At 37.8% G+C, this 13119-nt stretch overlaps 2 protein-coding genes across 5 annotated transcripts; both read right to left on the bottom strand.

Moving 5' to 3' along the window:
• Positions 1–111: 111 nt before the first annotated feature.
• On the bottom strand, positions 112–5434 carry ppp4cb (protein phosphatase 4, catalytic subunit b). 2 transcript variants are annotated; one of them, XM_026223186.1, is made up of 9 exons: positions 5278–5434; positions 3586–3818; positions 3443–3494; positions 3216–3266; positions 2439–2540; positions 1941–2114; positions 1727–1853; positions 1462–1651; positions 112–950 (listed from the first exon to the last, which is right to left on the bottom strand). In XM_026223186.1, the coding sequence occupies exons 2-9, from the start codon at positions 3681–3683 to the stop codon at positions 821–823; spliced, it is 924 nt and encodes a 307-aa protein (XP_026078971.1). In that variant the 5' UTR covers positions 3684–3818; positions 5278–5434; the 3' UTR covers positions 112–820. The 2 variants fall into 2 exon arrangements, with proteins under 2 accessions (XP_026078971.1, XP_026078972.1); XM_026223187.1 differs by having other exon boundaries at positions 3586–3814; positions 5278–5419.
• A 1178-nt stretch (positions 5435–6612) lies between these two features.
• LOC113056409 (WEB family protein At4g27595, chloroplastic) lies at positions 6613–12744 on the bottom strand. 3 transcript variants are annotated; one of them, XM_026223181.1, is made up of 7 exons: positions 12417–12744; positions 11548–12249; positions 8188–10842; positions 7896–8097; positions 7706–7797; positions 7366–7451; positions 6613–7267 (listed from the first exon to the last, which is right to left on the bottom strand). In XM_026223181.1, the coding sequence occupies exons 1-7, from the start codon at positions 12471–12473 to the stop codon at positions 7204–7206; spliced, it is 3858 nt and encodes a 1285-aa protein (XP_026078966.1). In that variant the 5' UTR covers positions 12474–12744; the 3' UTR covers positions 6613–7203. The 3 variants fall into 3 exon arrangements, with proteins under 3 accessions (XP_026078966.1, XP_026078965.1, XP_026078964.1); XM_026223180.1 differs by having other exon boundaries at positions 6614–7267; positions 8188–10197; positions 10447–12249; positions 12417–12741; XM_026223179.1 differs by having other exon boundaries at positions 6615–7267; positions 8188–12249; positions 12417–12740.
• Between the last annotated feature and the right edge of the window lie 375 nt (positions 12745–13119).

Genomic DNA, 13119 nt, shown 5'->3' with positions numbered 1-13119 from the left:
ATTTATATTTACAGCTACACATTCCAATATTCAATTTAAATAGAGCAGATGAAATAACATGGCTGAGTTGAGCAGGCAACAAAATGATAAAGAAACCAAGGAATCCACAACTTAAATTCATACAAAAGTACATTTTATTTTCACAAATTAAAAATAAAAATCAACAATAAGTCCTATAGAGAGAACAGTCAAGAGGGAAAAGCAGATTTCTAATTCCAGTTTGGTTTGTGTTTGTTGTGTTGATGTTTCCCAGTGTAGTTAATGTCCTTAGATTTCCGCAGTGTTGGGTGCTCAGCATCTGCAGTCGTTTCCTGCGCAAAACTCAAAAGCTGTGAAACTATGATGACTCTAGTGAAAACAGTAGACTGTGAACTATAATCAAAGCATATCCATTCTCTTACACGTTTACATGAGAAGAGTGTAAAGAAAGAAAATGAAAATAAAATGTCCAACAACCAGCCATTTCTGAGGGACAGGAGAAACCGTCACTCTTCCACCGTCCCTATGCTATTCACATACATCATAAACGTCTACATCTACAGCATACCATGAGTCTGAGAGCGAGAGATTTCACAGCAGTGGAGGAGAATATAATGCCAATGTGTGTCTTGATGGCAAAGAGAATGTGAAAGTGGATGGAAAATAGAAATAATAAAAAAGGAATAATTACAGAGAAAGTAAAAAAAAAAAAGAGAAAAAAAAAAAAAAAAAAAAAAGAGCACGATTAAGACAGTTGGGCAGGGAGAGGGAAATAGAAATACAAGTACACACAGGGCACCACTTCCTGTTGAGAGTGCGTGCATCCTAAGATGCAGGAAGCTCACAGGAAGTAGTCAGCGACTGGCTTTTTGGAGGGAATGCCTCTCGTTTCTTGTGGAGCAGCTTCGAATATGATGAACTCTTTCTGCAGGTGTTCGTCAAGCTCCAAGATTGCCGCCACATTACCACATCTATGACAAAGAAAAGTGGAGAAGTAACCATTATGTTGTCTTAAAAACACTATGTTAAACAACAAAATCTTGAACTAATTGTAACTTTTTGAATTAGACAAAACCAAAAGAAAAAAAGAAAATAAATAAAGACTTGTGGTTCAGTAAGAGAGTCAGTTGTGAATGATTCACTGAATCTGATTCAAACTGCAGACTCAAAAGATCTGGTTCATTTGCTGCTGACGCTGTGCTTGTTGTGCGTGTAGGAAACTCTCATATCCACTATAGAGAGGTGATTAAAAAAAGCACAGCTGAACGCACACAAAGTTTTTATTAAAGTATAGAATATATTTTCTGCCTCATTATTAAGTGGGGAGGTGTACCTCTGAGCATGTATACTCACACACACACACACAGAGTCAATTCAGAGAGAAATAAAATGCACAGAAATAACTGCAACATTTGCAATTCAGAATTGTGGCATCTGTAATAGCTACATGGACATTCCTGTAACTGTGAGACAGAAACACACCTGTAGCAGTAATTGGGAGCAGACCACACAGTGAGAACGGTCTCGTTGAAGTGCCACTTGTAACCTTCCATCACAAGCTGATGCGCTCTGCAAATCATGTCGATGTCATTGGCGGCGTTGAACTGGGCCACGACGTCACTGCCAAACAGATATCCAGCACCTCTCGGGCTGACGCCCCATCCTGTGGTGTCTGAATCAGGGAGACAAACATTCATATAACCACATGCTGATGATGAACAACAACTCAGTTGTAATCTAGAATTACCTTCAGGATCAGACCACAGAAGGTCACACATGGGCCCGTCATGAGGCACTTCCTGCTTTCTGTCGATGGTTCTGATCTGGTCCAGAGTCTGGATCGAGGGCGACAGGCCTCCGTGTACACAGAAGATCTGTGGGGACACAAGAAACACATCCCTGTCAGGCCAGTCTGGAGGCAGCAAGTGGAACCAGGTCAGCAAACCAGCAAGAAGCCTCACTTTGCCGTCAATGATGGCGGAGAGGGACAGGTAGTCGAAGATCTCGGTGCAGTACCTCCATACCGTGACCGAGCCGTATTTTCGCAAACACTCGTCGTAAAAGCCGTACACCTGTGTGATCTGTCTAGACTCATGATTTCCCCGGATCAGGGTGATTCTGTCTGGATAACGCACCTGTGAGGATGAATGGGAAATATTACAATTTAAAATAACATTTTCTATTGGAATAGGTTTTCATTTATTTCTGTGATGTTCAGCTGTATTTTCAGCATCATTACTCCAGCCTTCAGAGTCACATGATCCTTCAGGAATCATGAAAATATGCGGATTAAAAAAAAAATCAAATACCCACTGTATATTCAGATTCAAATGCTTAATTCTTACAAAATTCACAATATATTCTTTTATAAATACATTTTTATCCAGTGATGTATGTTCATTTATTAAAATAACAACCATAACATCTCATTACAAATGTCCTAAACAGTTTGACCGTACCTTCAGGGCAAGAAGTAACAGAAAGGTCTCAACACTGTAAAAGCCTCGGTCCACAAAATCTCCCATGAAGAGGTAGTTTGTTTCTGGAACATCGCCTCCCACCTGAAGAACAACAGATTAATAAATACTAATATACAAACCAGTTTTTGCAGTATATTCCATTTAAATAACAAATAGCAAGTCCAATAAGAAATGCCAACATGTGATTAGCAAGCTGAAGGTAATAACTGTGCCACTGATTTCATTTTAAACTAACAGTGATTCTGTCCAGTCAATAACAACTAGCAGCTTGCTCTATTTATTCTACACAGGAAAGCTCAACTGTTTGATTGGTTATATCATCACTAAATGTGAATTAGAACATGGATATATTATCATTTTCTGCCATACCAGCATCAAAGGCTATATTCATGGTCAAACTCCAGAATAAGATTTAACGAACTAACAATACTTCAATGTATTGTACAAAATGTTAACAAAATTATAAAAAACAACAACAACAACATACAATTTCAAATTAATATTATTTAAAAATTATAATATTTTTTCCAAGATTTTTAAAAATGGGAAATTATAATCCGCTAAATGCATTAAGATAATATAGAAACCACAATCATGATTTTCAGTAAAGCTGCTTAGCAGCTATTTGTTTTGTGGAAAGCAGTATACAATTAATTTTGACTTGACATTTGGTGTGAAGCAGTACCCACTAGATACAAAAAATTAATAAAAACATCATTTTGGATTTACTTTTGTGTGAAAGAACTCAAGACGTACCCTAAACAATTCCTTCAAGTCATAAAACTGTCCATGGATGTCACCACACACCTGAAAAAAGACAGAGCTATTAACTTCCCATATACATGATCAAAGAAATGGTTCATTATCATTTTAAAGATAAAATCTCAAAATATTTAACAAATGGTCACCAAAAATTTGGTTACCAACATTCTTCCAAATCTCTTCTTTTCTGTCTCCTCTGTGCTCAGTTTGTCAATACTTACCGTTACCGGAGAGTCCACCCTCTGTACGTTACTCTCTTCTACAAGAATCTCTCTGGAAGACACACATTAGTCTGTATGAGCATACGTTCAACAGTGAAATGCTTTCAGAAGCTCCTGATTGGCTGTGTGCTGGTTGTAATCACCTGGCTTTGGCACACAGGGCTTTGACCTCATTCTCCTTGATGAGCTCACACCTCCTCAGCTGGTCGATCTGTCTGTCCAGATCACTCATGTCACCCATGATAGATCGCTGAGAGACCGTCCGGCCAAACCAGAGAATACAGCTACTGCAGGACTAACAATCTCTCTCTGTGCTATCTGAACACAGACACAGACCGACACCAGATGAAGAGACGTGGACAGGACTACAACCTGTCTGGAGGAAAGAAAAAAGAAAAGACATTTAAATATTGTCAACACCTACTATACGATGTAGTTGTCTAATTCAAGTTTCACCATGCAAAGATAACTAAAGTTCAGCCTCATTAAAGATAAGCAAAGGCCGGGCATTCTAATATATTAGAAATATATTAATAACATGGTTTATCCTTCAGCTCATTTTTTATGGTCTTCTGTATTTGGTGACTTGAATTAGCATAAATCTTGGCAAACAATAATCAAAAAGTAAATTAAGTTTAATTTAATATAATGCATTGAATACACTCATTTTTTCATTGCTTAGCCTATATACAAAATTACTCTGGAGTGAAATGGAACATTTAGTTAAGAAGAAATTGTGCATTGCTTACAGCCGAGTGGTTAGTATACTTTAATAATCATGATATTGATAAAGCCTGAACAATTATTAATATACATAGGAAAGTTTAATATTCATAAAATTAAATGTTCAGACTCGAAACCATTTTTTCTCACTTTAAAAGTGATTTCAAGCTTTACTGTAATGCTTTATAAAACTGCACCAGTAAAAACGCAATTAAGAGCCTATAAGATTGTATATAAATATGAATGTAGAAGTAAAATGTTATTTTTCCTTTGAGTATTATTTACATATATTTGTGTTATTATTGTATACTCTGGCACGGTTTCATAGCATTTTTTTCTGTTTTGCAATGGATGATTCTTATCGTATTGTTCTTGATTACGGCATTAATAATAATACGTGTAATAAAACAGTTTGTCTCATTTAATGGTTAATCTTTTCTTTTAAATACAAAGGCTTTCTGAAACCAGTCACAAATGTTAAATGAGAATAAGTAGAATATGAATATTTAATGAATTCTGATTAATAACGTCACAATATTTATGCAAATTAAGTTCCTAAAACGAGTGGATGAGGTCACTGGCCTTTTGTAGAGAAACCTACAGCAGTTAATCGAGTTAAACAACTCCTGGTTTCAGTTACACGGCGAATTTAATACACAGTCTAACGTTTAAAACAGAATCTGAAAATCTAACTTAAACTCAAAATAGATGTGTCGCCAACTCATGTTACAATAAACGCTGAAACATAAGTATTTCTGTTCTGATACGCTCTCAAATGTATTATTTAATGCAAGGATCTTCGTTGAACTGCTGTTCGCTTAACGTTACGGTTAATTAAACTGACACAACTTTACTGAAAACTTACTGATCGATTAAGTAACCTTTTGACGAAAATAACTAACAAATAATCAATCCCAACGATGTCAAGAAACCTGATGTCAAACTCGACCTCAATTTCCAGCTACAAGCGAATCAATCCTGAATTAGCTGCGCTAGCTACGTTAGCCTGCGAAGCTAAAGGCCTGAAGAACGAGCTCGAATACACGACTAGTTTACGCTTCTTCACCGCTTAAACCACAACAGAGTTCAAGAAACACACGAGTGAAACGTACCTTTAGTCCCTCCAGACAGACTTGTAAAAAAATAGAGCAATCTAAGGAGTATAACCTCAGTAGGTTTTTTAGGGCTTCCACCCGGTTCGTCGGTCTTTTCTCCCACCACCTTCTACCGGCGTCAAGCGCCTCCTCCTCCGGCGTCTTCTTCGATGGAGTTTGGAGCATCCGTGGCGTCGCATTACTGCCACCTGCTGTCTCACTTTAACTTACTATATATTAACCCGTTAACTGCCACCTGGCCCCTCGGTGGGCCCCTACATTTACTTGACTATATTACAATTAAATCCTAATCTAATCATGCCAAACTATACATCGTTGGAAATGTCTAAGACTCCTAAATACATATTTTACCAAGTTTTTTTGTTGTAAAAAAATATGTATGAAAAGTAATAGATTAATTTATGGCAAGAGTGCACCTCAAAAACCTACATCATAACCGGAGTTCTGCCCTTTGTAAAAAAAAAAAAATGTCTTCCTTGTTGCCTTTTTCTCTATCACATTTTAGAAATCATAAGAAATTATCACTTGAAAACTTAAAATCTCAAAATGTATGCTTTGAAACCCTTTTTAAATTCAAACATTACATTACCATGAAAATGGTACATCAACATCATGTTACAAAATGTTTTAATTCATGAATTATAAAAATGTAGGTTTGGATCATACACTTTCAAGTCTTTGTTCAAAAATGAGAGTGACCGTTATCAGGTAATTAAATCTTAATCTTAAATCTTCTTTTGTGAGTCTGTCTCCTTTCTCATTTCCCTGGATGCCCACATGTATGTGGTGTTTAATACCTTGCTATTAATATAGCATATAACTCGACTGTACACACACTTAAGCTGTCAGATGTTATTTTGTTTACTCCAGCTTGATGTCTAGGGTTATATACAGACTCTGTTAGTAAATGCTTTGATCCATCTGAAAAAAAAATATATATATTGTCCATACATCTATAATATTCACTGACTATGTTTGTACTCCCACTATTGCCTTGTATTATTAGAAGCTCTGTCCATATTTGTATGTTCCATTGGCCAGATTGATTTAATAGTCCACACCACAGTACTAGCAAATTCTTTGTAATATATATCTATTTCTTTAGATATTAAATCTCTTGTCCAGCCAAAAAATTATTTTTCTACCGGAAAGCCAGAGATATGTGACTGCCAGCGGCTCTCTGCTGCCCCAAGCGGCGTATTGACACATTACAACCAATGACCGTCTTCTGCCCTCTAGTGGTAGAGTGATATGTAACAGCGAGCGGCTTACTGCTGCCCTCTAGTGGCGCATAAACATATGACAACCAGAGACTCTGTTATACCCTCTAGTGGCGAAGTGATATATTCAATTCAAAGTACTTTATTGCCATGATGTTTACATCCATACATGTTTACATCCAATATTGCAAAATAATTATACACATAGAAAGTAATGACAAGAAAAAGAAACATACAATATAACAATAACTAATAGTGATAAAATAGAACTAAATGTGGTATGACAGCCAGTGACTCTCCTCTGCCCTCTAGTGGCTAAAAGACATACGTGACCAGCTGTGTTTCTCTGCTGCCTCCTAGTGATAAACAATGGCTATGACAGTTTGAACTACAGTCAGAAAGTTTAAGTGCTGCAAAAAAGTGCAATTTTTTTTTATATATAGCATGTAATAATTTTCCTCATTTTTTTTTTCAAATATAAATAAATACTCAGTCTTAAGAAAAGTGCATTAGAAATGTTGTTCGCAGCTTGGATTCTTAGATAGAAGCAAACAAAATAGCGAAAGTAAAATAAAATGTTGTGTGGCAGCAATAATAACAGTAGAATAACTTTCCATAATATCTGCCAGGCTACATAGTGCTTAAATAAGACAAATAAAACAGGTGAAGAATGCATCTAAAAATGATGATGAAATGAAATATATTACTCCTGAACAGGCTTTTTGAGTTTGTTTTTGAGTTCTGCCATCATGAAGGGACTCCCCATACTGCACAAGAAAATAAAATAAAGAGCAAATTAGCTATTTGTGAAACAACATAAAATGAGATGAATAATTCTTTGACTGACTGATATAACAGGCCTTACCCAGGATGCCTTGGTGGTGTCCATTTGGGTTTAGCTGGCACTTGCTCTTGTTTGACAGAATCCTCTGTTACTGCAACTGGCTCTTGCTGTGAAAGACAGTTATATTACTATACATCTACACATAAAATAAATATGTACATATACACTTAAAAAAAAAGAAAAAAAAAATATATATGAAAATTCCAGTCATTTGTATGACCGTTTTACCATGAACTAATAGACTAAATATAAAATAAAAATAAAATATGAAACATTTATTGAGTGTAATATTGTGCTTAGATTATACAGAAGCATCACTATTTAGACTCAAAGTTTCTGTGTGTCCATATCTGTTGTGTACCTGTGTTTGTAGTGTTCTCTCTGCTGCTCCTCCTTCTCTTGCTTTCTTCCCAAACTCAGTTTTTCTCAGTACTGGCAGCCCTGCACCCAGTCCTGGAAAACGACCAAGTAAAAAAACAAATAATGCACTTATTTAAGGTGCCAATAAAATGTTAAGATACTTTCCAGTTAGATTTTATTTTGCTAAATACCTGGAAGTTTAAATCCAGTCACCCCTTTACTTGGAACAGAGACTTCGATCTTCTGACCACGTGGTGACCGCTGTGAGACGAGAGGTTCGACCGAGACCTTGAAGAGGAGACTTCTGGGGTCTTTGGGAGGCCGAACTAGGGGATTCTTCACAGCAATTCGAGCCTTCTGAATGGTAAAGTCCAAAGATGATTCCTCAAATGCCTAGTGATAAACAATCAAGTTTAAGTTTTAAGTAGGATGACATTTTATTTCTATATTTGTGGAGCTTTTACTCAAAGTATTCTTTATTACCTGTAGATACAAATCAAATTTTCCTTTTGCCTTCACCTCTGCAAGGTCTTTGCTCACTTGATCAAATCCTCTTTTCATCCCAGGTCTGCTGACTTCCATTACGTCTTCATGACTTCTCAACACTGTTTCTCCAGCAATGACCTTCTGTGTCTGATCACGACGTCCATCAGTTTCAGTGGTTTCACACTCTGCTTGTTTAAGAACTTCATTACTTGTGGTTTCCACCTCCATTTCCTCTTTAGTCTCAATCGTCTCACCCAATGACTTCCCTTCTTCTTCCAGGACAAAGGCATCAGCTGATACACATTGTGCAGGTCCTTTATTTTCTGCATCACCATGTTCTTCTGTTGAAGGTCTTGCCAAAGGTTCTGTTTCTTGTACTACGTTCACTTGTCTTTCTAACATATCCTTCAAGACTTGATTTGTTATTCCTTCTACATACTCTAAAGCGGCCTCCAGGATCTCCTGCTCTTCTGTGCATCGCTCTGATACTCCTTTCAGATGAACAGTTTCCTCCAGAAACTCTGCTGGACTCAAAGACCGTGTTAATACAGGTTTCACATCTGTTTGCTCCTCTGCGAGATGTTTAATCTCTGCGGTTCCAGCGATTTCAGACACACTTGATTCATTGAATGTGTCCATTGTTCCAAAAGATGATTTGCATTCACCTTTGAACTCAAGAAGCTCATGTGACTGTAAAAAGACATTTCTGATCACTGATGATTGATCTTCTTTCATTGTGGGTTCTGCTTCCTCAACTTCTGAACTGATCTTTGTATCAATTGTTTCTTCAGTCAGTTCAGTTCTTAGTTCAACATGTTCTTTGTGTGAGAATGTGGTTTTGTCTGTTTCTTGATGTGCATGACTTTCTGTTGAACCTAAGGATTCAATTAAGGTTTCAATGTCTTTTTTTGTCTCAAATGTTCTCATGGTTTCCAAGTGCTCAACAGAGCATACGACCACAGCTTCCCTTTCTGCTTGCTCCTCTGTAAGAGTTTGGAGATCATGTAGAGTAGTTTGGACCTCCTCAAAACATCCCAAATCAGTCTCTGGCCCTTTCCTTAATTCTCCTGGGAACTCGCAAACAATTCGATCTGAAATCATGCCTTCAGGTTTCATGGCCACCACAGATGACCCAGTTCCCATTTCTGGAGTATTTTCTGAAGTATCCAGTTTTGAATCCGACAGCTTCGGATTATTAACAGTTTCTAAAAACTCATCCACTAATGTGGTCATTTTCAGTTCAACATTTGGTACTTTCTTTGCAGATAGTTCTTCAGAAACTGTCTGCAGGGTTTCTACTGACTCCATTACTTCACATTTAATCGTGTCTTGTTCAATTTCTGTGGTGTCTTCATCATGCTCAGTTTTAAGCAGCACCTCCTCAACCCCTTCTTTAGAGAATTCATCAATTTCATCAGAATATTTCTCCATTACTTTCAGCCTTTCAGGCTTTGCAAGGCCATCGGCTTCGTCTGGAAAATAGTCCTGCTGTGGCAGCACATCTTGAACTTGTGATTCAGTTCCTTGTTCTTCATCATTCTCAGTTTTCTCCTGGTCCATCTGGTCAACAGTTTGTTTCTCCTTTTCATCAATATGATCATCATCTGAATGTTTAAAACCTCCAATGCCTTCTTTCTCCGCATAGTCCATCATGCTTATCTGCATTTCTTGTTCTACATCTTCTCCATGAAGCTCAGATTGGACCATTACGTCAGCGTCATCCAGATCTTCACTTTCCATTGCACACTCTTCATCCTCAGGATTCTGATCACATTCTTCTTCATCTTCACTGTCACCATAATTTTGTTCAAGCTGCCCAATTTCTTCCAAGTTCTGTACCGTTTCATTCTCCTTATCCTGCTCAGTCTCACTTCTAGTTTCAGACATCATCTCCTCAACATCGTTTTTAGAGTTGTAAGCAAGTTCATCAGAATATTTTGTTAAATATTCCAGCTGTGGAAGCATATCTTGCACTTGTGATTCCGTTCCTTGTTCTTCATCATTCTCAGTTTTCTCCTGATCCTTCTGGTCAACAATTTGTTCCTCAGTTTCATCAAAAAGATGTTCATCTGCATGTTTAAAACCTGCAATGCCTTCTGTATCTTCATGGTCCACTTTTATCTGCTTTTCCTGTTCTACATCTTGCTCACATTGGACAACAATGTCTGTGTTATCTGGATCTTCACTCTGCCGAAGATCTTGAACTTGTGATTCAAGTCCATGTTCTTCATCATTCTCAGTTTTGTCCTGATCCTTCTGGTCTAAATTGTTCTCCTTTTCTTCAATAAGCTGTTCATCTGCATGTTCTGTCTCTCCGTGGTCTACCGTGTTTATCTGCTTTCCCCGTTCTACATCTTGCTCCAATTGAACCATTACGTCTGTCTTACATTCATCTTTTCTATTTCTTGCACACTTTTCAACCTCATGATTCTGATCACGCTCTTCTTCATCTTCATTGTCCCCATATTTTTGTTCAATCTTTCCAGTTTCTTCCAGCTCGTGTGCAGTTGCACTCTCCTTACACTCATTGTTTATCTGTTTTTCCTGTTCTACATCTTGCTCACATTGGACCACTATGTTTGTGTTATCTGGATCTTCACTCTTCCGCAGATCTTGAACTTGTGATTCAGTTCCTTGTTCTTCATCATTCTCAGTTTTCTCCTGGTCCATCTGGTCAACAGTTTGTTTCTCCTTTTCATCAATATGATGATCATCTGAATGTTTAAAACCTCCAAAGCCTCCTGTCTCTCCATGATCCATCATGATTATCTGCATTTGTTGTTTTACATCTTCTCCATGAAGCTCAGATTGGACCATTACGTCTGCGTTATCCAGATCTTCACTTTCCATTGCACATTCTTCATCCTCAGGATTCTGATCACATTCTTCTTCATCTTCACTGTCACCATCATTTTGTTCAAGCTGCCCAATTTCTTCCAAGTTCTGTACCGTTTCATTCTCCTTATCCTGCTCAGTCTCACTTCTAGTTTCAGACATCATCTCCTCAACATCGTTTTTATAGACGTCAGAAATTTCATCAGAATATTTTGTTAAATGTAGCAATTCTTGCACTTGTGATTCAGTTTCTTGTTCTTCATCATTCTCAGTTTTCTCCTGATCCTTCTGGTCAACAATTTGTTCCTCAGTTTCATCAAAAAGATGTTCATCTGCATGTTTAAAACCTGCAATGCCTTCTGTATCTTCATGGTCCGCTGTGTTTATCTGTTTTTCCTGTTCTACATCTTGATCACATTGGACCACAATGTCTGCGTTATCTGGATCTTCACTCTGCCGCAGATCTTGAACTTGTGATTCAAGTTCTTGTTCTTCATCATTCTCAGTTTTGTCCTGATCCTTCTGGTCTAAATTGTTCTCCTTTTCTTCAATAAGCTGTTCATCTGCATGTTCTGTCTCTCCGTGGTCTACCGTGTTTATCTGCTTTCCCCGTTCTACATCTTGCTCCAATTGAACCATTACGTCTGTCTTACATTCATCTTTTCTATTTTTTGCACACTTTTCAACCTCATGATTCTGATCACGCTCTTCTTCATCTTCATTGTCCCCATATTTTTGTTCAATCTTTCCAGTTTCCTCCAGCTCGTGTTCAGTTGCACTCTCCTTACACTCATTGTTTGCATATGCTTTTTCAGCCTGAACCTCATCGGATGAATCTGTTTCTTTGTCAACTTGTGCATCAACCATGCGTCTTTCATTGTCTGTATCAGTCCCAGTGGACCACACTACACAATGGTAAGTTTGTTTTTTTGTGGCGTGAACATGAAGTTCATCATTATTGTCGTCCTTGGCCACATCAGTGTTTTCCCACTGTACAGAAGCCACTTGCACTCTGACGTTAGATGGGGAACACTTTACATCTGCACTGTCAATTTGATTTGTTTTCTTCCCTTCATTGTTGCTATTATCTTCCGTTACTTCTCTATTAATCTTGTTTACTGCACTTTTCAAATCAGTATCGTCGGTTCTGGTACGAACACCTTGGTTTCCTTCATCGGTGACTTCCGGTCTGAGATATCTTGCAACAGCCCCGGACAGATAACCCTATATGAGCAAAACATTGAAACAGGAGTCAGTGAGCCTACCATTATGCTACTCATCAAGAGACAAAGATCATATGAGGACTAGACAAGTGAAACAGCATGACTGGTATTATACATACAGACTGAAGTGAAAGTCAGGGATTGCAAAAGAGCAGTAAATTTACTCACCCAAACCGTCCAAATAGTGCGACCAATGCGGTTCACTGAACTTTCAGGTGGATCCATAGCCGATTAAATAATAAAATGTATTGCTGACAGATTAATGAGGCTTTCTCGAAGTTTGGTGGCGACGTCCAGACGTTTTTTTTTTTACAACATCACTATTCGGAACATTACAAGCACGTCTCCTTTTTATAAGTTACGTCCTTTAAGGGGAAGTTGTATTGTTACTGAGTGACGGAGGTCGCATTTGTCAAGTTCCTTGTGCTCATATGTCCGGTGTTTTAATGAGGAAGAAGCATTGTGTGAAGCAGCACTGACACCAGCCAATGCACAACACAAGCACAAGCTCAAAAACTCGCACAGAATTGGTTTGTGGTGAGGAAAGCATAAGAAACGTCGAGCCTGTCATGTTCAACCGCACATCATTTCTGAGTACACTCTAAATCACACTGGCTGTGTGTCAAAACCTAGTGAACGATCTAAAAAAGGTAGCACCTGGCATTCGCGTGCAGTGTCTCAGTCGTGTGCAGAATTTCTGGACATCATGAGTGAATCTGGCATTTTTGTATTTATGCATTTTTAATTTTTTTTTACAGTGTGAGAAAATTTACTGATTGTAAATAAATCTCACTAGGTCTTGAAATATAGCCATAGTTTCCTGCTGCAGCAGTTACTTCTCCTCAACTAGAGTGTGCAGCACCTCTAACTT

Source organism: Carassius auratus, chromosome 37 (assembly GCF_003368295.1).
Source record: "Carassius auratus strain Wakin chromosome 37, ASM336829v1, whole genome shotgun sequence".
Taxonomy (NCBI): Eukaryota; Metazoa; Chordata; class Actinopteri; order Cypriniformes; family Cyprinidae; genus Carassius; species Carassius auratus.
This window is presented reverse-complemented; position numbering and strand designations above follow the sequence as displayed.